At 45.1% G+C, this 22,356-nt stretch overlaps 3 protein-coding genes across 10 annotated transcripts; 2 read left to right on the top strand and 1 right to left on the bottom strand.

The window, feature by feature from the left end:
* The first annotated feature begins 4,336 nt into the window (after positions 1-4,336).
* ndnfl (neuron-derived neurotrophic factor, like) lies at positions 4,337-12,014 on the top strand. 3 transcript variants are annotated; one of them, XM_086045130.1, is made up of 4 exons: positions 4,337-4,483; positions 6,823-7,053; positions 7,127-7,248; positions 9,109-11,732. In XM_086045130.1, the coding sequence occupies exons 2-4, from the start codon at positions 6,866-6,868 to the stop codon at positions 10,509-10,511; spliced, it is 1,713 nt and encodes a 570-aa protein (XP_085901256.1). In that variant the 5' UTR covers positions 4,337-4,483; positions 6,823-6,865; the 3' UTR covers positions 10,512-11,732. The 3 variants fall into 3 exon arrangements, with proteins under 3 accessions (XP_085901256.1, XP_085901258.1, XP_085901257.1); XM_086045132.1 differs by lacking the exon at positions 4,337-4,483 and having other exon boundaries at positions 6,826-7,053; positions 9,109-11,734; XM_086045131.1 differs by lacking the exons at positions 4,337-4,483; positions 6,823-7,053; positions 7,127-7,248 and adding an exon at positions 8,467-8,514 and having other exon boundaries at positions 9,109-12,014.
* A 132-nt stretch (positions 12,015-12,146) lies between these two features.
* Positions 12,147-14,216, top strand: dnajc9 (DnaJ (Hsp40) homolog, subfamily C, member 9). Its single transcript, XM_086044494.1, has 5 exons — positions 12,147-12,444; positions 12,932-13,072; positions 13,199-13,453; positions 13,552-13,638; positions 13,718-14,216. Exons 1-5 carry the CDS (start codon positions 12,271-12,273, stop codon positions 13,820-13,822), a joined length of 762 nt encoding a protein of 253 aa, XP_085900620.1. The 5' UTR covers positions 12,147-12,270; the 3' UTR covers positions 13,823-14,216.
* A 332-nt stretch (positions 14,217-14,548) lies between these two features.
* On the bottom strand, positions 14,549-22,284 carry fam149b1 (family with sequence similarity 149 member B1). Of its 6 annotated transcripts, XM_086044481.1 has the most exons (16): positions 22,258-22,284; positions 21,810-21,911; positions 20,939-21,052; positions 20,529-20,673; positions 19,599-19,747; positions 19,356-19,505; positions 18,923-19,254; positions 18,700-18,842; positions 17,878-17,940; positions 17,412-17,521; positions 16,954-17,178; positions 16,122-16,227; positions 15,908-16,033; positions 15,754-15,835; positions 15,027-15,167; positions 14,549-14,835 (listed from the first exon to the last, which is right to left on the bottom strand). In XM_086044481.1, exons 2-16 carry the CDS (start codon positions 21,854-21,856, stop codon positions 14,753-14,755), a joined length of 2,016 nt encoding a protein of 671 aa, XP_085900607.1. In that variant the 5' UTR covers positions 21,857-21,911; positions 22,258-22,284; the 3' UTR covers positions 14,549-14,752. The 6 variants fall into 6 exon arrangements, with proteins under 6 accessions (XP_085900607.1, XP_085900609.1, XP_085900608.1 ...); XM_086044483.1 differs by lacking the exon at positions 22,258-22,284 and having other exon boundaries at positions 16,122-16,179; positions 21,810-22,247; XM_086044482.1 differs by lacking the exon at positions 22,258-22,284 and having other exon boundaries at positions 17,412-17,518; positions 21,810-22,247.
* Between the last annotated feature and the right edge of the window lie 72 nt (positions 22,285-22,356).

Here is a 22,356-nt window from a genome sequence, read left to right as displayed (position 1 = left end):
CAACAAAATAGAATGAAGTAAAGGGTACGATCATCTTTGTCCAGGAATGTTTCATGAGTTTGCTTTTTTTAAATAATTCAGTTGAACCACAATTCAAAAGCCATGTCTAATTTTCATTGGTCCATTTTTTTTTATCAAATTCTACTTTATTGCTACTTTTGCACACATTCAAGTCATTTCTTGTGACCACAGAGGGATACCAACAAATTTGTGTACTTTTTCAAAACATGTCCTCAACCAGAGTGGACTTTTGTTGAACTTTAGTTGACGCTTAGTCGTGCTCATGAATTTGCTAATGATGAGTGACGCTCGCTCCACCAGTTTCAGATACAGTAAATCTCCATCGTCGTCTATATTATTCCCACTGGTAGCCTCTTTATGCAAGAAATAAAAACATGTAAAGTCAATGCCACCCCTAGGAGTCGACACGCACACCTCCTGCTTCTTATCACCTCTTATTCTTCATGTCTTCACCCTCCTCCCCTTCTTCATCATTGCTAATAGATTCCCACCTCCCTCAATGCCCTCCAAAAGGGGGGCAGCGGTGGATTGCTCCACCCAAAATCCCGCTTTGCCTTCCCTGTCACACGCTTCCAAACGATCCGCTCACTCCTCTTGTCATACCTCGTTTGGACGCAAGACGACGGACATGTATGCGCCACCCAGCGGCCACCCTCTTTAACCTTGGCGCCCCTCCCCCTCCCCCTCCCCGGTCCCTTTTGGGTGCTGATGTGATCTGCGACACACACACACAGTGACGGCATAGGAGCAGATGGGCGCCTGCTTGTGTTGAAAATAAAGATTAATACCCCCCGACCACCCCCCACCCCCCACACCAACTCCCACGTCTGTGTCAATCCACAAAAGGGAGGGTAAAAGAAACCCTGTGAAAGTGATATTTTAATAGGACCCCCACTTCCACTGCATTATATATAGCATGTAAGCGCCTATCAATAATAGATGAAAAGACTGCTTTTGCTGCAATTATGACAAGTGAGATTTAACATCTCCGCCCTGGCAGGGAGACGACTGTATGTATGTCCATTAATTATTTAATGGACACACAAGGGGGGGGGGGTGTACGGTGAGGGCTGTAGTGGTGGAAAAAGTGGCTGATCAAAGAAAATATTCAGGCCAATAAGAAGGGAGAGAAAGTGTGTCCATCACTTCCTGCTCCAATGTGTGAGGAAAACTTAACATGAACTCCTCATCGTGGAGGACACGTCACCAGACCGTATCATATATTAAAATGACCCACGTATATCGTATGATCCGAAAATGACTTAGTCACCTGGTCAAATTGACATGAAGGGTGATATACATTCCATATCACATATCCTTTGCATGCGCATATTAATCTCTCCAAGGTTAATCACCATCCCGTCATGAAACGCGCTCCCTCCTCATATCTCTCGCGGCCAGACTGCCGACTTTCACAACTTCTCAGTACAAAGTGGGCCAACCAACGGCGAGCCACCCGGAGTGCAAGACTTTGAAGGCGAGTCCGGCCGCGCCGCAAAGGGCCCTCCGTTAAAAAGGAGATCAGTTGTGCACATGCTTATTCATAGCTCAAAGATTCTAGAAAATTCCACTTGAAGGCCACGGACGGAGAGGGAAGAGACGACAGGCGACATTCCCAAAGGGTGTTTATGGGGGTCTCATTGAGGGTGACCTCAATAGGCCTGTGCTGGAGTACCTGCTCAATGAGGAGAGAGTGGAAGGGGAGTGGGAGGGGTCCTCACACAATGTGTCGCGACTTGTACGATCCTGATGATATTGATTCAAGAGAGTGACACTCACCTTTTGCGGGGGGGGGGAGGGGCCGCTGAGCTGAAGGACCCGGACACCCTCCACCCCGCCGCAACCCGAGAGTCGCACTTCATCTACAGGCAGGGGCTATAAAGCTCCCAATATGGCCGCCAGCCCATATAGAAAACCTCTTAGCGCTCCCTCTGATGTCTGAGGCATTTCCTCCTCATCACTCTATACAATGAGAGACAGAATGGAGCAGCGAATTATAGTAAAAGTTGAACATGACATGCACATAGTCACAAAATGCTCCATTTTGACTCATTATTGGTTCAAACAAAGCTCTTCCAAGCAATTTAAACATGTGTAAACGGTCTAATCTTTCATTTAGGCAGTGGTCGGGAATATGCAGTCATATTGTCAGTGGAGGCAGAGCCTCAACATGCCGAGTAAATCAATAATCAATCGATAATGATTTCATGAAATTATTTTACAGTTATCGAGGCGGTGCTTTATAATCATTTTTTTATTGAATTCAATAAAGATTTCATTGTCAAAAGTGATGGTTTGGCATACTTCCGGTTCAAATATTGGGCACATGCACAAACATTTTGGGGGGGGCAGGTGCTCTCAAGCCCACAAAAACGGCACCCGTTGCTGAAATACTCATAAGAAAAGAAAAGTAGTATGTATTTTTTAATAAAACTGCTACAGCGGACATAAGAAGTCGACATACACCTGTTCAAAAGGCCCAGAAAAAATATAAGTAAATCATTTCATGAAACTTTTTTTTTCCTGGTATACCTTACCTTACCTTTTTCTTTCTTTCTTTCTTTCTTTCTTTCTTTCTTTCTTTCTTTCTTTCTTTCTTTCTTTCTTTCTTTCTTTCTTTCTTTCTTTCTTTCTTTCTTTCTTTCTCTCTCTCTCTCTCTCTCTCTCTCTCTCTCTCTCTCTCTCTCTCTCTCTCTCTCTCTCTCTCTCTCTCTCTCTCTCTCTCTCTCTCTCTCTCTCTCTCTCTCTCTCTCTCTCTCTCTCTCTCTCTCTCTCTCTCTCTCTCTCTCTCTCTCTCTCTCTCTCTCTCTCTCTCTCTCTCTCTCTCTCTCTCTCTCTCTCTCTCGCTCTCTCGCTCTCTCGCTCTCTCGCTCTCTCTCTCTCGCTCTCTCTCTCTCTCTCGCTCTGTTTGTGAAAAAATGTCACTGTCTTCCTGTAATGCCACGTGTGTGTTTTTGTATATTATTTTATGATGTGATAGTGGTGGTATTAAAAGTTGACTTAGGTAACTTAAGACCACATTGAAGGCCCATGTCCGGAACGCACCTACAGTCCCGCCACGGACCGAGCACAAATGGCATAAAAGGCAGATTGATTGTTTTGAGACATTCGAATAAGGTTGTGGTCTGCAAATGTTAATTTATTTGGTAATTAGCCTTTGGTCTCGAAACCCACCTCTGCTTATAGGCAAACGTCCCCAACACGGATATGGTGTTGATTAAGCCAATGTGGTTTCAAATGAGTTTTGAAAGCCACACACTCACACACAACACATTTGCATAAAATCCATGAAACGTCTGATGGGCTCTTCTTTGCATTTAAACATGTTCAATTAGAGGCAGCGGGAGCGCCTCGATCAAGCGCGGCGATAACGGGCCCAAAGTCAGCGTCACCTCTAAAAACACGTCCGCCTGCAGCCCGCCTCCTACAGATGTTATCGGGAGAATTCACTTTTTTTTTTTTTTTTTCTTACAATGCCGATTTGCACATCAAATAAGTCCTCCTCATCCTAATTCTCTTCCCCTGCATGCATCCGGTGACCTCATCATCAACACACAAGCCTTTACAAATTGCAAGTGTTCACCACCGCGGGAGGTTAGACACACGACGGAAGAGGACAAGGAGGAGGCGCACTTGGATGACATTGACGCAGCTGCCTAACTAGACCAGCCACCGCCATATTCACTGCAAAAACACATCGAAGCAAGATTAATTATCTACAATCAAGGTAATAAGTAAAATTTAACGCTTGTTCTTTGGCTGGTGTCCACTATAGAGCGCCCCGTTGTCGTCTGAGAGTGCCTGCACTTCACACAGACAAATGCGGAAGAGTGAGGATGGTGGGGCTTTTTTAAAAATGTATTCTTTTTGACTTCCTACTTGACAAGCAACGTGTGGATTAGGGCTTCGGGATGGCGTGGTCGCTTTAGAGTGCCTCATTGTTGTGGAGCAACTGGAATCGTTTACATGATGCTTTTGCAGCTTAAACATGAAGTTACTGCGTTGCTGAAGGCATAGGAAAGATGCTAAACGACGAAGCATCCGTTTTTCAAGGTCGCATTTGGTTGAAAGTTAACAGCTGAGCGGGGCGTGGTTTCTACACATTCAGCGAACACGCCCACAGCGTTTGAGAGTGGGGAGAATAGCTTCATTTTATATATATATATAAAAATTTGGCATTTTTTAAAAATGATTTTTCATCATTTTTGTTTAAATTAAGTATATATCCCTAATTTTCAATACTTTTTTTCATCCCGGTTTTAACACTGTGGCTCCACATCCCCCAGAGGAGTTGTCTCCAAGAGCCTGCATGTGTGAAGAAGCAACAACAACCTGCCAGTCGCTCCTCCTCTTCCCTCCACTCCTCCTCCTCCACCATCCCTCCTCCTCCTCCTCTTCTTCTTCCATCCCTCGCTTGATGCCATCCCAGTGGCGGAGGAGAGCCTGCACGACGGAGGAGACGGTAAGAAAAGATGCCTTATAACTTGTTTGGGGGTTGTTATGCATGCGCGCATGTTGTATCGCTCCATGAAAGTCTGACTGAAAGGCAACGACAACGTCGCCAGGTGGGAAGCATCACCGGCCGTCACCTTGCCAACCGTCCTCTCCGCCTCAATGGAAAGACAAGTACCACCGTGCAACTTAATCCCTCCCTACATACAAATACCAGAAGGCAGATGGTCCGGGAAGCGAATAGGACGTGTGAATGGAGAGCACACGGCTTCCAACCTGTCCCTTTGGCTTCCATCTGAGCAACAAACCAAGTGACTAACAAGAAGGGGAATAAACAGCAGGGAGTTATGGAAAAGGAGGGGGGAAATATATATTTAAATCTGAAAAGCCAGCGGGGCCATCAAAAGTGGTGAGCTAACGTGTTTTAAGTGGACGGCGTGTGTATTTATAGAGGCCGCTGGTTAAGTTCACTAAGCTCCCGCTCTTGCGCTCTCTCTCTCTCTCTCTCCCTCATTTTTGTCTTATGAAAATTCATCTGCCGAGCAGCCAAATGCATATTTCATCAGCGGCTGTACACACACACACACCGACACACACACACACGCAATCTGTATAGAAGTCAATAAGCTTGTCCTTAAAATGTCAACCGCCTTGACTGGGTTTTTTTTGGAATTCCCAACCATCTTTGCCCCTTTACTTTCCTTCCTCTCTAATTACGCCAGAATCCAACAACAGCCCTCCAGTTCCCTTCCTTTCTACGTGCAAGAGTAATGAGCCAGCGCCGTCTCTTTTTGTGCGACTTTGTAGCTCGTAGAGTTTGGAATCCGCCAGCGTCCCGCAAGACTCAGATGTGTGTGTGTGTGTGTGTGTGTTTGTGCGTGTAGCCGCCTCCGTGGTTCTTCCTGCCGCGATTGTCATCTGATCTGCGGGGGCACGGCGCTAACATCTTGTTAGAGGGAAAGGCGCTCGTGTCGGTTTGCGGAGACGCCGTCACTTTGAACAAACGTGGGCCTCTCCGGGGAGGAGAAAAGTACACGCAGACCTGTAATCATCGAGTCTGTAAGCCAAGTAAACCGAGGCGCTGTGCACCTGCACGGCACAGAAATAGATGTATGGAGTAGAATGGAAATGAGTTTGGTACATGATCATCGAAGGCCCTGACGGGTTTGACGAATTAATTTATACTAGCACAAGATTCAAAGAGGCTTTTGTATCCCTCTCTTGAAACTACTGGGTCAAAAGTAACCCAAACTGGATGAAATAGCTAACCCAGATCAGCGTCCAACAGGGGCAGAGCCAATGTTGGGTTATTTATACCACATTGGGTTGAGGATTTGACCCAGCACTTTGGGTCAAGATTTTGATCCAACAAGGGGGAAAAAAATACCCATGCTGATGAGTTAAACTTACCAAGAAATGGGTTACCGGGTTATCAGTATAGTTGTGATAAAAAAATATCCACATTTTGTTACCCACATTTTACAAGAAGAAGAAGAAAAAGAAATACTCCACACTTATATTCACACCCTTTGACATTTTAGGGAAGTGCGGCTTACGTTTCCATGACGATTGGGGGCAACGCTGCGGCGTAACAACTGGGCAAGTGCCTTCTAGTTGCGGAAGCAGAGACCAAAGTATGGAAAAAAGTGAGTGCCCTTATAGCCAATAAAAGCAATGGCGCTTGTGAAGGCAGCACTTCATACACTAAACTACACGTTTTGGTTTTGACATCAGACCGTTGCCTGAAAGTGATTCCAGATCCTCGCCCTGCCAAGGACCAAAGATGGACTTCCTATTAAGTATAAACATAGGCAATTGTCTGGGGCAAAAACACATCAAAATGCTTAATCTCTCAATATCGATTCAACTGCTCCGCCCTCCCTCCTCATGCAATGGACTATTCCTTCTTCTTACTGTGCATATGCAGATGTAGGGAATCAAACTTGCTGGTACGGCTGTGAGGATGAACGTTGTTAGGTTCACGGGCAAGGTAGTCATCTCAGTTGACTTTGGGCGAGAGGTGGGGTACAAACTGAACTGGACGTCAGGCAATCGCAGGGCACGATAAGGCGAAAAACCATTCACACTCACATTCACACCGATGGCCAATTTAGAGACTTCAATAAACCTTTGACATTAAAAAGTCATTTTTCATAATACTGTCAGAGTACAGTCACCAGACTAGAAAGATCACCATGGAGGTTGGTTGTGTTGGTCGACTGATTAAGTGTCCCATCATCAAAAAAAACGTCACACTAAAGTGGTGCACACACAAACACACACACATTAAATGACAGACCAAGTTCTGACGTGATGTGACGGATAACTTTACCTTTTGTGTGTTTCTAGAACTGAGGCACAATCAGTCGTGCTGGCGGAACAAAGCGAAGACATGGGAAAGATGTCGCTAGCCTTGCTGTCCCGTTGTCTCGGCGCAGTTCTGGTGCTGTTCTGGAACGCGTCGTGGCCCCCGGCCCATTCGGCCTCAGCACCCGAGAACGAGGTGACCCTCTGGCCCACCGCATGGTTACGGGAAGGGAAGATCACCACTGTGACGCTCCCGAAAGGACGCACTCGCAGGTCGAGCAAAAAGCATGATTGCATTGTCTGTTGGTGGCTACTATCAGTTTCTCAAGCCAACCTTCGTCCACAGGATGTACTTCACACTGAAGAAGGCACCAGCCATTTCGCTGACTGTCAGCCCTTGTGACTCCCCCATCGAGTGGGGTTTGGCTGCTCGCACCCTGAAGGACAAACCTCTCAAGAGTCGCGAGTGTGAGTGCATCACAAGACCTCCAAATTTAAAGCAACATCCATCTATGCATTTTATATACCTCTTATCCTAGCAAAGATGGGAAATTCAGGTCCAGAAAGGAAAAACCCTTCCACAATTTGGCTTTAGCCACAGGTGCTTCTACTCAACCGGCAGGTAAACGAGCTCAGTTGATTAGAAGCACCTGTGGCTCAAGACAAACTGTGGCAGGGTTTTTACTTTCTAGACCTGAATTTCCCATCTCTGTATCCTAGTTTTGGGGTCCTGGGTGAGCTGGAGAGAGGCAGGGTACACCCTAGACTGTTGGTCAACCAGTCGAAGTATAGAACACAGTACAGACCAGGTCTCTCCAACTCCCATCCTCGAGGGTCCCTATACTGCATGTTTTAAGATCTCTCCCTCCTCCAACAGACCTGATTCAAAGGATCCGGATCGTTATCAGGCTTCTGCTGAGCTTGCTAATGAGCTTATATGAATCAGGTGCGTTGGAGGAGGGAAACATCTAAAACATGCAGGATAGGGACCCTCGTGGACCGGCGGTGGTGACACCTGGTATGGACAAAAAAAACATTCACACATACGGAGTCATCAATCAGGAAAAAAAACAACAACAAAGCATCAGAAAACACCAAACAAGAGGGGGCCCAACATTTGAACACAAAAAAAAAATGTGTTCCAAGCATTAGCATTAGTGCTAAGGGTAGTGTTTAAACGTAGTCAGCCAGGACACGTCGTGTTGTGTTAGCGTTATTATTGGCGCTAAAGTTACTGTTCAGAGTTGTCGGCAAAGACATGTCTTACGTTGTGTTAGCATTAGCATTTTTGCTAAGGGTTCTGTTTGAGGTTGTGTACTGTGTTTTGGTTTCTATAATATTGGTGGACCAGCCAGGACACATGTTGTATTATGTTGAAATTAGCATCAGTGCTTGAGGTAGTGTATAAAATTGTGTGCTGTGCTTTTGCTTCTAAAATATTAGCCAAAACACATTTAAAGTTATGTTAGCGAAAGCAATAGTATTGGTGCTAGGGTCATTGACTAAGAGCTCACAACCCACACTCCTTCAGCATATTCACAAGTCAGCCAAACAAGCTTCTCCACATGGTAAAGTAACAAAAATGACATCATAAAGTGATGCATGAATCATTCAGAGCCTCAGTTGGCGGGTCCCCCGTTGCCAGTGTGAATTATTCACTTTGATTCCGTAACATTTGTAGAGAGATTTCTCCCCGCATGTTTTTTCATTTACCGGTGACATCGTTCAACTGAGGTTTGCACACTTTAAAATGAATTGACATTTATTGTTCAATTATTTGCAGTTTTTTTCCTCTTTTGAAAAATTTTAGTTATATGAAAAATTTGAGTTATATTCAATATTCATGTAACATCTGCAAATGTAGGACATAAACAATTAGAATGATTTTACTATTTTTGTAGTTTGATTAAGCAAAAAAGTTCCAGTACGGTAAACGTGTCACGACACTGCAGTGGTGTTTTCTACTGCTCTCAGTGACTGTGTGTTGCTCTAAATTTCAAAACTATTTACAGTTACAGTTTAACTTAAGAGGTACTTTTTGGTACTGTATTAAATATGATGGCAAATGCAACATTTTTTAGGACATGTCCACCATCCATCATTTTATCTCTTTATATGGCACTCATTGAAACAGTTTTGGCATTATTTTGTTTCACTCATTATGTGGTAGATTTACTTGGTTGTTTAATTTCGCACTTGATGGGTGGCAGGAAGTCTATAGACCCAACTACTTGTATACAAATCATTAAAAAACAGTTTATCAAAAGATGTTCTTGTCTAATACGGTATGTACTACTGTATGTTGAATCTAATTATTTTTCCCCACAGGGAGCTCCAAAAAGAGCATGCCTGAGATGTGGTGGAGGGGTCCTGGGACTGAGGAGAAAATACACACTTTTTCCGGCAGTGCAGTGGACACCTACAGTGGTCCAGCGCCCCCCCGCGCATCCATCTACATCCTGAGGCTGCGCTCCAAGCAGCAGAGCAGCAGAGCCACGGTGTACCTCCACCAAGGCCAAGGCCCCTCGGGCGTTTTCCCAGTGATTCCGGCTGACCCCCGAGTACACACGTTGGGCGTGGGGATGACGAGCGTCACCCTCAGCTGGACTCCCAGCGCATCGCTGGCTGGTCCCACTCAGGACAAATACGACTATTGCGTCCTGGTCAACTCCGAACGCAACTTGCCCAGCCTTTGCGCGGCCCAAGAGACGGCCAGGAAGGAGAGCGACAAAAAACGAGAGAAGACGGAGAAGAGGAGGCAAGTGACGGCATGGCCCATCCTGAAGGAGTGGTGGTGGGAGCAGTGGGAGGTGGACTTGGAGGAAAAGAGTCCATCTTCTAACAGGGATCTTCGGTGTGTCTGCGAGGGGACAGAGAGCGTCTGCACAGTCTCCGAGCTCGTACCTGACACGCAGTACTACTTTGACGTCTTCGCAAGGGACCGAGTTAACGGGACCAGCGCAGCATATGAGGGGACCGCCGCCCGGACCCACGGGGAAGCCCGGCCGTCCGTCACCATGTTGAAGGAAGGCGAGCTGAGGTGGGTCACCTTCCATGACAGGGGGCCGAGATCCGAGCAGTTCTTTAGCTTCCGTCCTCGCGGCTCACAACAGAGCGGTCTCCTCACCGTGCAGAGCTGCGGAGCGGGCAGCAAATTCAAGATCACCGTGTCCAGTAAAGCTCGTGTTCTGACCACCCAGGCAGTGGGGAAGGACGTGGTGCAGATTTGGCTCCAGGGAGGCCCGGTTTATCTCATCCACTTGGAGAGGGAAGGAACCGCCATGAGTTCCGCCGCTGCCTTACCTGGGGGTCTGAAGGCTTCGGTCAAATTGCAGACCTCATCCGCCTACCACCGCAAAGGCGTCCCATCCATTCCGTCCACCTTGCAAATCAAATCCTTCAACCGCTTACGTGGGTGCAACAGCGTGACCCTAGCCTGGATGGGCACTGAGGAGAGGAGCCTCTACTGTGTGTACCAGCGGAAGCAGGGGGGCCGGCGTGACGAGGACACCCTCAACGCATCCTGCCTGGGACCGGAATCCCGCTCGGATACCGAGAGGGTTCTCTGCAAGTATTTCCAGGAGCTCAACCCGAGGCGGGCCGTCACTACGGCTGTGATTGGGAGCCTGGAGCCAGGGACCACTTATGTGTTTGATGTCTATTTAATGAGACGCTGGGGGATCCCTGTCAAATACGACAGCAAGAGAGTCAAGACCAGGAAGGAGTGCTGAGATGCCGCCCCCTGCAGGAGGGTTGTGGACTAAACTGTAAAACCTGACCATGAGAATGAAGCCATTTGACCGTTGTGGGGAAGAAGGACGTATTCCCTTTTGGAGGAGCAATAGTTGGCCTGGCGACTTGTCTTCTTCTGAGGACACGAGAAGAATCTGCACACCAGCAAACTTTCATATTATTCCTATTTAATATTTACAACAGAATGCTCGCGTTGCTTCTCATCGTTCATCATGATAATGATATGGCAGCGGTCCAAGTGCTCGTTTTGTGCGCGAGTACAAAGGACAGATGAGGTTTGTGTTGTCAGAACACAAAGGCAAAAAAACAACAACAACAACAGAGACCGTGTGCCAAATATGCAACAGAAACAGATGGGGCAATAATTGGATGACATCTGAGACATGTGGGCGGGAAGCGGAGCAGCGCGGGACTGGGAGGGATTTGTAGTGTATATTTCCGGTGCTGCTTATTGTATCAGCGCAGCAAGAGTGCAATCTACAGATGCTTAGTTCAAAGTCAAAAGTGTGTATCTTTGTGTTGTGCTTTTCGCATGAAGCAGTGGAGGGAAAAAAACCTTCTTGTGACTATAGCCTCATTGTCGTTGTTGTATTCTTGTGCTGCCTCAAACGCACCAATAAATACCGCGGTATCGCTACATTCTTCACAACAAAGTCACGATAGACCTTTTCACCATGACAAGCTCCTTTTGACAGTGAAATGTATTGAATGCATTAACACTGCCCAAACTAATGCAGACGTTAGACATCAGGCTCACCATTATATTTATATAAATTACTTCAAGACAAAACAGTCAAACGTTTTATACATACCAGTGAGAAAATGATGTCTTCTCTGTACAACTCTTAACAGGTTCCACTGAAATAATGTAGAATTTTTTGAAGGAAACTGAAAATAATCCTAATGTTTTTGGGGTATATCTGGCGGCACCACTCCAAATACATTTTTTTGTCATTGTACTACAGCTGAGTCAATCACTTTCTACCTCAGAAGTATTCTGGTGCCTGCTGTTTATAAACATAATATTGGTCTACATTAGGTTTGATGCACTTTTAGTTGAAAACTATGCTTGGATAGAATACAGTATATGAATACTTAATACTAGCAAAACTGAGAAACCATGTAACAATGTATCCATGTGGCTGTTAGCAGGATAGAAAAAAAACATTACATAATTGTGTGATGCCAGGTAAGTGCTAACATAGTCCAGGAAATGACATCGTCATAACATCATTGCTGCATCTTCGGTGCTCAGGCCATATCACTTGACTGGTATATTTTGTTTACTGGAAAAAGCCCAGTATTTTGTAATTTAATCCATTTTAGGGCCGGAGAAAAATGTTCATGTTTCTATCTCTCTATCTATCTAAACATAAACCTCCCCAACATTTACATTTTACAAAAATATCATTAGCACCAATTGTCAAGGAGTAATAAAAGATATATGAAAAATGTTATATCATTAGTAAACTTGAACAATGTTGTCTTGTCTTACTATGACGTTTCCGTTTCTATCCAACAACAATCTGTCAAAACAAGGGCTGTCGCGTTCATGTGACGTTAACCTCACTGTAACCAATAGAACATTACGTTTGAATATGACGTCAGCGCGTTCGTGCATATGCGGATGTGTGTGGCAGTCCAGCGCGCCAAAACTGTCAATCGTCAACAAAAGCAAAGACTCACCGACTAGCCTGGTTCAAAACGTCGGGCAAATCGAAGCGAAGCGACCGCAGGATGGGTTTGCTCGACCGGTGCCAGGAGCTGTTCAAGACAGCGAGCCTGTACGAGGTGCTGGGCATTAACAAGGAGGCGACCGAGGCAGAGATCCGCAGGAGCTACTACAAAGTGTCGCTAAAGGTTCACCCAGACCGGGCCCCCGACGACCCGCTGGCCACTGAGAAGTTCCAGGTAACCTCGACTAGCCTTAAGCTACAGTCACCTTAGTGTAGCGACAAGAAAGGTTGCTGTTTTGCTTGTGTGTATCTCCTCTAATTCGATGTTGAATTTGGAGTCAAACGGAACACGGAGACGGTTAAGACAATATATGGTAGTGTAGTGGAAGAGCATTTAATTGTTCTGCCTGTCACTATACGTCGCTGGTCTAGATAGATGAACAAAGATACATTATTTTACACAATGCGTCCAATCATTTGGCTAATAGTACGGGGGCAGGCTTTTGAACCAAATAGACTTTCACTTGACACTTTTAGTTTGAATTAAACTAAAAAGTCGGCCGTTACAATGATAATAGTGTTTAGTTCTGGTTGCAGAATTTGTTAGAAACAGCTCTCTGCATAATACACCACAATATCACCAGATAAATAACTGGATCTGATGGACTGAAGACGACATTACAAATGATTCTGACCTTTTTAAAAAACATCCTGTCCCACAGGTGTTGGGCAAGTTGTACGCAGTGCTGAGCGACAAGGAACAGCGGGCCGTCTACGACGAGCAGGGCTTGGTGGACGAGGAGTCGGACATTTTGAGTAAGGATCGCTGCTGGGAGGACTACTGGAGGCTGCTCTTCCCCAAGGTAAGTGTTGAAATACATCACTGTGGGTTCAAGGAATGTCGGCCTGTTAAAAAAGAAATGGACGTTTTGTTTTTTTATTATTATTTTTTTTTTACAAAGTATCAATCCGGTCTGTCTGTCCTCTAGATCACCGTGCAGGACATCCTTGATTTCGAGAAGGAATACAAGGGCTCCGACGAGGAGAAGGAGGACTTACTGCGGGTGTACGTGCAGCACCAGGGAGACATGGACGCCATCCTGACCTCGGTGTTGTGCAGCTCCTACGATGATGAGCCCAGGCTCGGAGACATCATCCGGGCCGCTATCAAGGATGGGGAGGTGGAAGAATTCCCAGCCTTTGCGCAGGAGAACGACAAGAAGAAAAGGGCTCGCAGGAAGAGGGTGAGTCCCCGACTTCCCCCTTAACTTCACCCCACACACACACACACACACACACGTAGAATTCACATCCAGCATCCTAAATGTGATTTCCACTCCAGGCGGCCAGAGAGGAAAAAGAAGCAGAAGAGATGCAGAAAGAGATGGGGCTCGGCCAGGAGGACAACAGCCTCATGATGATGATCAAGGTTGCAAACGCATTTGTACATGTTTGCTTTGCTTGCTTTTATCGTCATTAATTCGGCTTCATTTGTTGCTTTCGTGCAGCAAAAACACGCATCCAGGGAGCAGAACTTCAATAGCTTCCTGTCCAACTTGGAGGCCAAGTACTCTAAGAAAGGTGGAAAATCCTCAAAGAGGGGAAAGAAGTGAGGCGCATTGGGACATTATGGACGTTTTTTCCGCCACTTCAAGATTGTTTTACTGTTACCATTATCTTCATTGTTTGAAAATATGTTTATGTAATAAAATATAAGTACATTTTATGTTTTCAGTGTCATCAGTGGACAATAAAATTACTATTCTTGTACATCACTTCCATTGATTAATTTTCTTCACTTAGAGCTTAAACAAGGTATACACATACTATTAAGAATTTGCATTTTTTTCCTGCTTCCAAAGTCAACTAAGGCCTGCTTGTCATTTGTAGCTAAAAGATGATCTTGAGCGATTATTTTTTGGGGTGTTGTGTTTAATAGTGATATTTACTCTGTGACCTGGTTGAGATAAGTAGGATCAACAAATATTAAACCTTTTCGATATTTCAGTTGGCAAATCCTTGTGTGTGGTGAATACCGAGTTGGCCTGAGCCACAGAATCAATAATCTTGAGATTAAACAGTCAATTAGGAACTCTTCTTTTTTGGGGGCAGTCTGGATGCTATTTTGCACCATACTGCCTCTCACAGCTCAGTCTTGGTACTACAACAGACACATTTTTCCCAAAATGAAAAAGATGTTAACATTTAGTGTGTGCCTTTTTTTAAATGTTTATAGAAAACGCATTCCTAAAAACATTAAATTGTGTCTCGCAAAGTGTGTTGTTTTGCCTGCTTAGTCATATAAGAGAGCAGATGTTATGTTAAACAAGCACACGAACACCAGTTCAGAATGTTCTTCTTTTGGCAGCCACAGAAGCTGATTTGAAATACAAAAATAGACCTTTAACAAAGCTGCACATTCATAGTATGAAACATTTCTGTAAAACAACAACAAAAAATGTGTGGGCACTTGGCTGTGCTGTGTAACTATACAGTATTAAGAAGAAAGTCTAAAGTGCGTGGAGACATTTGGAAGCCACCAGCTACATTCCCGGTCTGCTGGGTCTAGATGACACGCCCCCCCGGCTGTGAGACCGAGGTGGGCCGGACACGGGCACCAGTGGGGCTACAAGACAGGAAATGCAGCAATTATTTTCTATTATATCGAGGTTAAAAAGTACTTTTGTTTTGGATATAATAGTAAGTGAATGGCATTTACTTGTTACAATATGTTTGTGTAAAAATGCAATTCAATTGTCAAGTGATGGAAAGCCCTTCAGGTACCTGAAGTGTGACATTATTTTTATGGATACTAACCTGGGTGTGAAGCTTGAAAGTCCGTCTCCTCATCCCCATCCCTGATTGGCCAGCGACCCAGTGGGTGGTGGGAAAATGAATCCAAGAAAGACGAGCTGCCGATCCCAAGGCTGACGCCGGTCACACCGATCCCAAGGGAGTCTTGGGGATACACAAAGAGAACGGCACAAATGCCTTGGCTGTTTATTACTTCCTCTGACGTGGTTGCACAAGTCCGCACACCCTCTTGTAACTGTTATGTGGCTGTGCTGAGAATAAACCAATCACAATTAAACTCACGTGAAATGTGAGTCAGCCAACTGAAGTGTAGCTGTTCTAGTAGGCTTTTCCTGACATGAGTTTCTTTCTAGCAGAAGCTTGTAGGTTTTGTGCTAACACTGAGTGCTATTTGGAACTGTTCCTAATTTCCTCCATCTTGTCTAAGGCCCCAGTTCCAATAAGTATAATGCTGCCGCCACCGCACTTCACTCTAGGTATGTGCGTGGGATGCTTTGTGTGGGTGCTCAATTATGCCGACACACATTTAGAAGTACACGTACATGTTATGTTTTTCACAGTCAAAATGGCCCATGACTGCAAAGTGGGCTGTGATGAAATTGTGTTTGACGCCTTTTAACTAAGACAGTGTACAATTTGATACTGATCTAAATTAGGATTGCTTGGTCTTCCAGAAGCTCTTTTTCAATCTTCAGTGTGCTGCTGTAAACATTACAGGCAAGTGTCCCACCTGTGGCCACCGAGGCTCTGCCAGGCCTCCCCTGTCCGATGTTGTCCAGCACAGTGAAGGAGCGCCGGTAAGGGGTGTCCGACTGTGGGGCAACATCAGAGCTCAGACCAGGCGGCATGTGGAAACGAATGTCTCCACAAAGGCGACGATATACCCTGTACGTGTGTGTGGTGTTGGGCCGGGAGAAGACGTCCAACGGGTAAAGGCGATCCCTCGGAATCGAACTAGCAACCTCGTCGTTTAGGGCACTGTGGGCTCGGCAAGATGGGCCTTTGTGGCGCTGGTGGGAAGGAAAGTGACCAAATTCTTAAAGTTTCTCTCAAGTGGTCAAATAATATGGAGTTGATAGTCTGAAATTGTGATTTTACCTGAGCAGTTTTGGACTGCTCTGTGTCTCCGACGCCAATGGGCGGCAGGAGCGTGTTCCTGCTCAGTGCAAAAAATGGAGACATCAGGCGGTCGCTGGCCGTGGTTCTTTGGAGGAATAGACACAATTTAATACAAGACAACCGAATGCAAATACAGCAAAATATAGTGACAAGCAATACTCAATATTACTCAATTTTTCCTCTGTAAGGGGTCTTGGAGAGTGAGTTCCGTTTACTAAATGCAACGACAAGACAAGATTGTTTTGCGGGGTTAAGTTTGCATGTTTTCCTATGCTTGGATTTTCTCTCTACTGCTCATGCTTCCACATTCCAAAAAGAAGACATTCCTTGAAAACTCTAAATTAGGGGTCACGAATGTGGTGCCCGCGTGCACCTGGTAGCCCCCGAAACCACATGCATAGCCCGCGGCCCGTTCTAGAAATATCTCACAAGTGATGGGACATCGTGATTTTCCAGGAATGTTTGCGAAGTGAGCATTTGGAAATGTAAACTCGTCTCCTTCAAAGTCATCCGGGATGGACCGCAGCTCACCTGTGACCCTGACGACAAACGCTCTGGATGGATAAACTGGTGCTTTCATTTCTACATTTTAACTATTGTTATATTACTTGTCAAAAATTCCTGCATGGATAAAAGTGTACTATAAAATGTTAGAATTTCGAAATGTGACTCAAGAAAAGATGATTATTATTATGACTTAATGTGATATTTAAACTGGAAGTTTTATCAGAGACAAGTTTGAATAGTGTCTGCTTAAAAAAGTCACTGCTTTGCCCGACTCTGATCTACGTGTGTGAGTGGGCCAACTCACAGTCGTGTACCCCGGATGACCTCATCCATAGATCCAGCCGCACTGGACTGACTAAGGTTGGGAACGAGGGGCTGGAGCGCGCGGGGTGCCAGGTTTCTACGTCGGGCCGACTGGGGCGGGCGGGTCAGCGAGGACGAGCTCTGCTCCAGGACCCGGCGAGGGCGGGGTCTGCCGGCGGGCGCCATGCCCGAACCCGGTCTGAGAAGGCTGCGCTCCTCCGACTCCCTGCAGAGTGAATGAAAAAAAAAGATGAATGCCAAATGACTAGTTCACTATTCTATATTTAAGGCTAATGTTATAAAATGAGTTTGAAATGATATTCAACTGTTTTATGATCATGGTTTCGTGTATATTTGTGTTTTAAACTATTACGATAGGCATTTATAAACATTTTGTGGGAGCCATTTTTGCTATTCAGGGTAGGGCTGTGTGCCAATGGGGATTACTGAAATTCGCACTGAGTTCTGTCCAGCGTGGCCAGGTTCCTCTGTTGCAGCGGGATGCCGTGGATCACGATGAGGTCGTTCAGGTTCTGCTGGGTGCCTCCGATCGAGGCCCTGCCGGTCTGCTGAGAGAGGCAAAAACAAGTGATTAAGATCAGAGGCGACTGCTTCCAGGAGCCCGGTGCCCCGATGGTTAGTCGTTTTAATGTCAACAATCCAGCCAGCATCTTCTCAGTTAATTATCGTGCAGCAGCCCCCACCCCCGACTTTGCAAGGCCACCAACAAAACAACATTCACAAGACTTTGAAATAATGCAAGTGCATTCTCGGGACACACGAGAAGACGGTAAGATGCGGTTAATTCATGAACTGCTTTCGGGTTATCGGACAAGCACAAGCACATTCAGTCTAGAACTAAAAGACGAGGAGCCAGAATAGCAGCACGCCGCCATCGTGGCTCCGAGCAAGGGAGTTTACATACACTGGGCGGCCTTTTCTGCTTTTGGGGCTTCCGGCGGGACTTGTGCTTTGAGCCCCTCGACTTCTTTAAGTGAGTGGGCAGAGGGAGACAGCGGATAGTCATGAAGAAGGTAACGGGAAAACGAAGGGAGGAAAAAAGCAGATGTAGATGACAAGATCGGAGAAGAGGAAACAATTATGCAAGTTAATGAATTTGGGAGCACTGACAACAGGACTGAAAATAAATCACAGACGCCAGGATTTACACACTCATCAAGACTGATGAAGTGAAGTTATCTGCACTAACCCATTTGTAAACATCACATTTTTTATTCATAGACTTTCTTAAGGGATTTAGAAAAAAACATGGAGGGAATTATTCAGAAAATCATGTGCGAATGCTGAAAGATGCAGATGTTGCTGCATTAAAATGGCAAAGAATGAATTCAATTGACTGGTTAATGTATAGGCAGCCTGGTGGGTTAGCAAGTCTGCCTCACAGCCATGCGGTTCAAGATTTGAATATCAGTTCGGTCTTTCTGCGCGGAATTTGTATGTTCTTTCCCATCTTGTGTGGTACTCTTGTTTCATCCCCCCCAAAAATGCTTCTTAGGGTCATTGAAGACTCTAAATTGCCCATCGGTGTGGATGTGTCCCTTTGACGTAATGTCAGAAGGCTTATATGTTTGACTTTGAATATGTAAGCGAACGTGATGCAAAAACAACAAAGTATATAAATAACTATTACCAGCATTCACACATTTGTAAAGATTTTTGATGTAAAGCCTGTCAGTCAGCTTTCACATTGCTATTAAATGCAGGCTCCGTTACTGCAGTCACTTACCTGGAAGGGCAAGCCGGGGGCGAGTGGAGGCGGAGCCACAGCACGGCTCTGCCCAAGTCTAGGCAGCATGCTTGGAACAGTGGGAAATAACGTCAAGGAATTCTGCGGCGCTGGACTCAAGTTCCCAGAAGGCTTTTCATCACCTGCCAATCACACGTTACAACCAATCACCTCCATTTTTTTTATTTGAGGAAAGTCAAACACAGGCAGGAGGTGGGCATACTGGAGGTGCGATGTTCCCACTGGCGGTGGACCAGCTGTCTCATGCAGCCCACCAGCTGCTGCCACACGTCGTCGAACAAATGGTCGAGCACCGCCTGACGGCGACACCTGTAGGGCGAGACGGGAGGCATGCAGCGACGCCTCGGGCACGGCTCGGGGCAGGCGCGTTCCTTTTCGTCCTCCAGGCAGATGCGGTCGAAGGCCAGGTACTCCTCCATGTGGCCCTCCACCTCGATCACTCTGGGTCTGGAGTCCCTTGAGGCGGTTAGAGGCCCGTTTAGCTCAGCTGAGTTGGAATTGAGCAGCGCCGCGCTCCGCCCCAGTACATTCAATCTTAAAAGGCACAAAAAAGACAGCATGTTATGCATTTTTCCAAATATCCTAAAGATCAGGAAATACAGTACACTTCACACCAAAGCAAAGTGAAAACTTACTCTGTACTGTTGTCATATTTTTCACTTGAGCTTCCGACGGCCTGCTGAGACGTTAATGGGCTACTACTGGAGCTGCTGCCGACAGTCCCTGAGGTTGCGTACCACTGGAAGCCCTCATCATTAGGACAAACCAATTGAGTGCCCAGGATCCTGAGTTACACAAACACACAAGATAATAGTAAAAAAGCCAAACTTGTCTTTTAATGAAAGGACGAAGTGCTATTTTGCAAGTGAGAGACAAACCGAAGATGAGGGAAGTGCGTGGCCCACTGCTGACACTCCTCCTGCAGTCCCGGGAGTATCCCTCTCCCGCTGTCTTTACCCTCGTACAGCTCTTTGTCGATCTCATCAAACATTTGCTGCACTTGGCGGGAAGCCGCCTTGTCGAATTCCTGCAGAGAAAAGCGATGGGAGGAAGGCGTTTTTTTTAGGTTTTTAGCTCCACCAAGAAGAGTTGCTTGTTGGTGTACAACAATTATTTTCCGTCTAAAGTTTATTTGGAATGTTTTTTATTGTGTACTTATTGCATGAAAAAATCCTGGTCATAATGATAATATTGGACGAATAATTTCAGAATAGGAAGAATACACATATTGATTACAATATAAAAACATGTTTTAAAAATGATCTTTTATGCTTGGTAAAAAATACATTTACAAAAAAATACTAATCCTCATATTGATGACATCATGACATTTTTTTAAAAATACCCTATATTCTTCCGTAGTGGGCAACACATAAAAATAAAACTAGCAAATTTGTTAAAAATGAACCCAGTGAATGCAAGGTCAGAAGTTCGTAATTATCATAAATATTAGTTGAGTTATCTCATTCCATTTGAATTTGAGTGGAGTTGGAATACGTACACATAATTTCTTCCCAACGAGTTTTGTTTCTTAGAAGCAGCCGGAGGAAGTCGAAATAAATAAAATATTGAGCACTTGAAAAACATTTTACAGGACCAAGTTAACTGTGCCAACAAAAAATACCCAGCGGGCGCAGGCCTTGTGAATCCACAGAAGCAGGAGACAAACAAAGTAGATTACACTCTATGTAGCCTATGAATGTCAATCAAATCTGCAATTAAAATTTCACCATGTGTATCTGTTGAGGATTTTCTTCTGTGACTAAATTCAAGACATCACATAGTGTACTGAAGAAGCGGGGTCTTACATCGTAGCCCCAAGAAAAGACGGAACTCCTCTCTGTGGACACGCCGGTGCCTGTGGCGCTGGGGATGCCTGACCAGGACCGGCTGGAGTCCACGGAGATGACGGTGGGACAGTCGGAGGGGCTGGAAGCACCCGACGTCTCAGAACTACATAAAATAAGAGGATTATTTTACAGGTACTCTGGTCTGGGTTTTGGGGTCGATCACATAATCAGAGGCAGGGTTTCCAAGTGGAAAACAAAGGGTAAATGTCAAAGTCATAGAATATTCTATCAAGTTGTCTTCATTAGTTATTCTTTTAGCTGCGCATCTGAAGGAGCAACACGATATCAATTAATCTACGCAGTTTCGCATTTCAAGCACTCTCTCTTCACTTGTTCAATTGCCTGCAGATGGAATGAGGCTGCCACACCTGTTGCGGATGGAGGCGGCCTCCTCCACGTCATCGAGGGGGCACTGAGGGCTTTGCCGATCTGCCTCCTCGGGGAGAGGGTGATGGTCGAGGCTGCTGCGAGACAGTCCACGGCTGCACAGAAAAAACACATCCATTAATGTTTTCATTCAGATATTTGTGCCATCTATATACCATGAATCCATCCATTTCCCATAATGCTCGTACTCATTAAGGTGACAGGTGAACTGGAGCCCAACCCAAAGGAACTGATCAACCAAAAGAACTGATTATGCTTGCATTCAGTGAGGGCTATTCTTAACCTCAAAATGTCATAATTACAGTAAATATCTGAATGAAAAATATTTCAAAGCTAAAAATATAAAATAATCAAGTAAAAAAAAAAAAGTCAGATTGGCAGTTACTGAGCGTGCCTTCTTGCCACTTATCATTACGCCATAGCCTCACCCTCCTATACTAGTTAAAACAATAATAAAAGCTTTGATTACACTAAGGATATAAGGATATGTAAAAACAAGAAACCACTTTTTGGCCATAGATATAGAACAATTATATGAAAAACATGTACGGCGGTAACTGAGCGTGCCTTGCACGTGACAACACTTTGCAACCTGAAATTTACTGCGCCGTTCGTAACCTTGAACCGTCGTAAATTGAGGATCCCGTCGAATCTAATGGTATACGTACAGTATACGGTTTGCATCAACTATATAAATATTATACATACATAATAATCAATTTTTTAGACAGAGATTATGTTAACAATATTATTATTATTTTGTTTGCAGTTGGTAGTGGTGGAAACTATTATTTTGGTGACAGATTCTCATATTGCTAAATTATTATTGCCTTAGTCATGTTTCATACTTACATCTCTAGCTTGTGCGATACAGGTCTCCTGTTGTAGCGTGAAATCATTATCCTTCCCTCCGTGTCTAAAGGCTCAAGCCCTCTTCTCTCCTCCTCGTCCCCGCTTCCTGAACCCGTAGGGCATTACTTAGGCGGAGTAATAAACGAGACATTTTCACAAAATGCTAAACGGGCTTCCGAATGCGGAAGATAACCTTAGGTGGCAGATACACTTTGCAGTTTAGCTAACATGGCACAAGCGGCGGTGTTATTTCCTAAAAAAAAACCTCACTTCCTGTCATTGATGCGTTTTAAAGTATGTTTTACGGTCACCTATTTCACAGCTTTACACTTTAAACGGGTTAATGTCACGCTGATTTTCGTTAAGTGAGCGCCTACGCTACTAGCGTTAGCATCGCCAACAACACGGCTGTCATGGTTACACTGCCTGTTTTAATCCGGCACGATACCTGCGTTCGAACTACAACTCCCTGCATTCATTGCGACATCAATATTGCGCTTCTTGAATGTGTCCGTGTGCCGCTGGTAGATTATTTTTTTTTTACTGT

The sequence above is a fragment of the Filicampus tigris genome, chromosome 11 (assembly GCF_054856515.1).
Source record: "Filicampus tigris isolate MCC_2025a chromosome 11, RoL_Ftig_1.0, whole genome shotgun sequence".
In the NCBI taxonomy this organism is placed as follows: Eukaryota; Metazoa; Chordata; class Actinopteri; order Syngnathiformes; family Syngnathidae; genus Filicampus; species Filicampus tigris.
The sequence above is the reverse complement of the archived record's forward strand: the minus strand, read 5'-3'. Positions and strand labels throughout refer to the sequence as shown.

What these genes read in the sequence shown, in the direction of transcription:
- ndnfl (XM_086045132.1), top strand. Translation starts at nt 6,866, where the DNA reads ATGGGAAAGATGTCGCTAGCCTTGCTGTCCCGTTGTCTCGGCGCAGTT. An exon ending in CCGAAAGGACGCACTCGCAG is followed by an intron (nt 7,054 to 7,126) that starts GTCGAGCAAAAA and finishes CTTCGTCCACAG; the next exon opens with GATGTACTTCACACTGAAGA. An exon ending in ACCTCTCAAGAGTCGCGAGT is followed by an intron (nt 7,249 to 9,108) that starts GTGAGTGCATCA and finishes TTTTCCCCACAG; the next exon opens with GGAGCTCCAAAAAGAGCATG.
- dnajc9 (XM_086044494.1), top strand. Translation starts at nt 12,271, where the DNA reads ATGGGTTTGCTCGACCGGTGCCAGGAGCTGTTCAAGACAGCGAGCCTG. An exon ending in AAAGGGCTCGCAGGAAGAGG is followed by an intron (nt 13,454 to 13,551) that starts GTGAGTCCCCGA and finishes TTTCCACTCCAG; the next exon opens with GCGGCCAGAGAGGAAAAAGA. An exon ending in GCCTCATGATGATGATCAAG is followed by an intron (nt 13,639 to 13,717) that starts GTTGCAAACGCA and finishes GCTTTCGTGCAG; the next exon opens with CAAAAACACGCATCCAGGGA.
- fam149b1 (XM_086044481.1), bottom strand. Translation starts at nt 21,856, where the DNA reads ATGATTTCACGCTACAACAGGAGACCTGTATCGCACAAGCTAGAGAT. An exon ending in GCCACGCTGGACAGAACTCA is followed by an intron (nt 17,179 to 17,411) that starts GTGCGAATTTCA and finishes TTCACTCTGCAG; the next exon opens with GGAGTCGGAGGAGCGCAGCC. An exon ending in CTTTCAAGCTTCACACCCAG is followed by an intron (nt 14,836 to 15,026) that starts GTTAGTATCCAT and finishes CCTGTCTTGTAG; the next exon opens with CCCCACTGGTGCCCGTGTCC.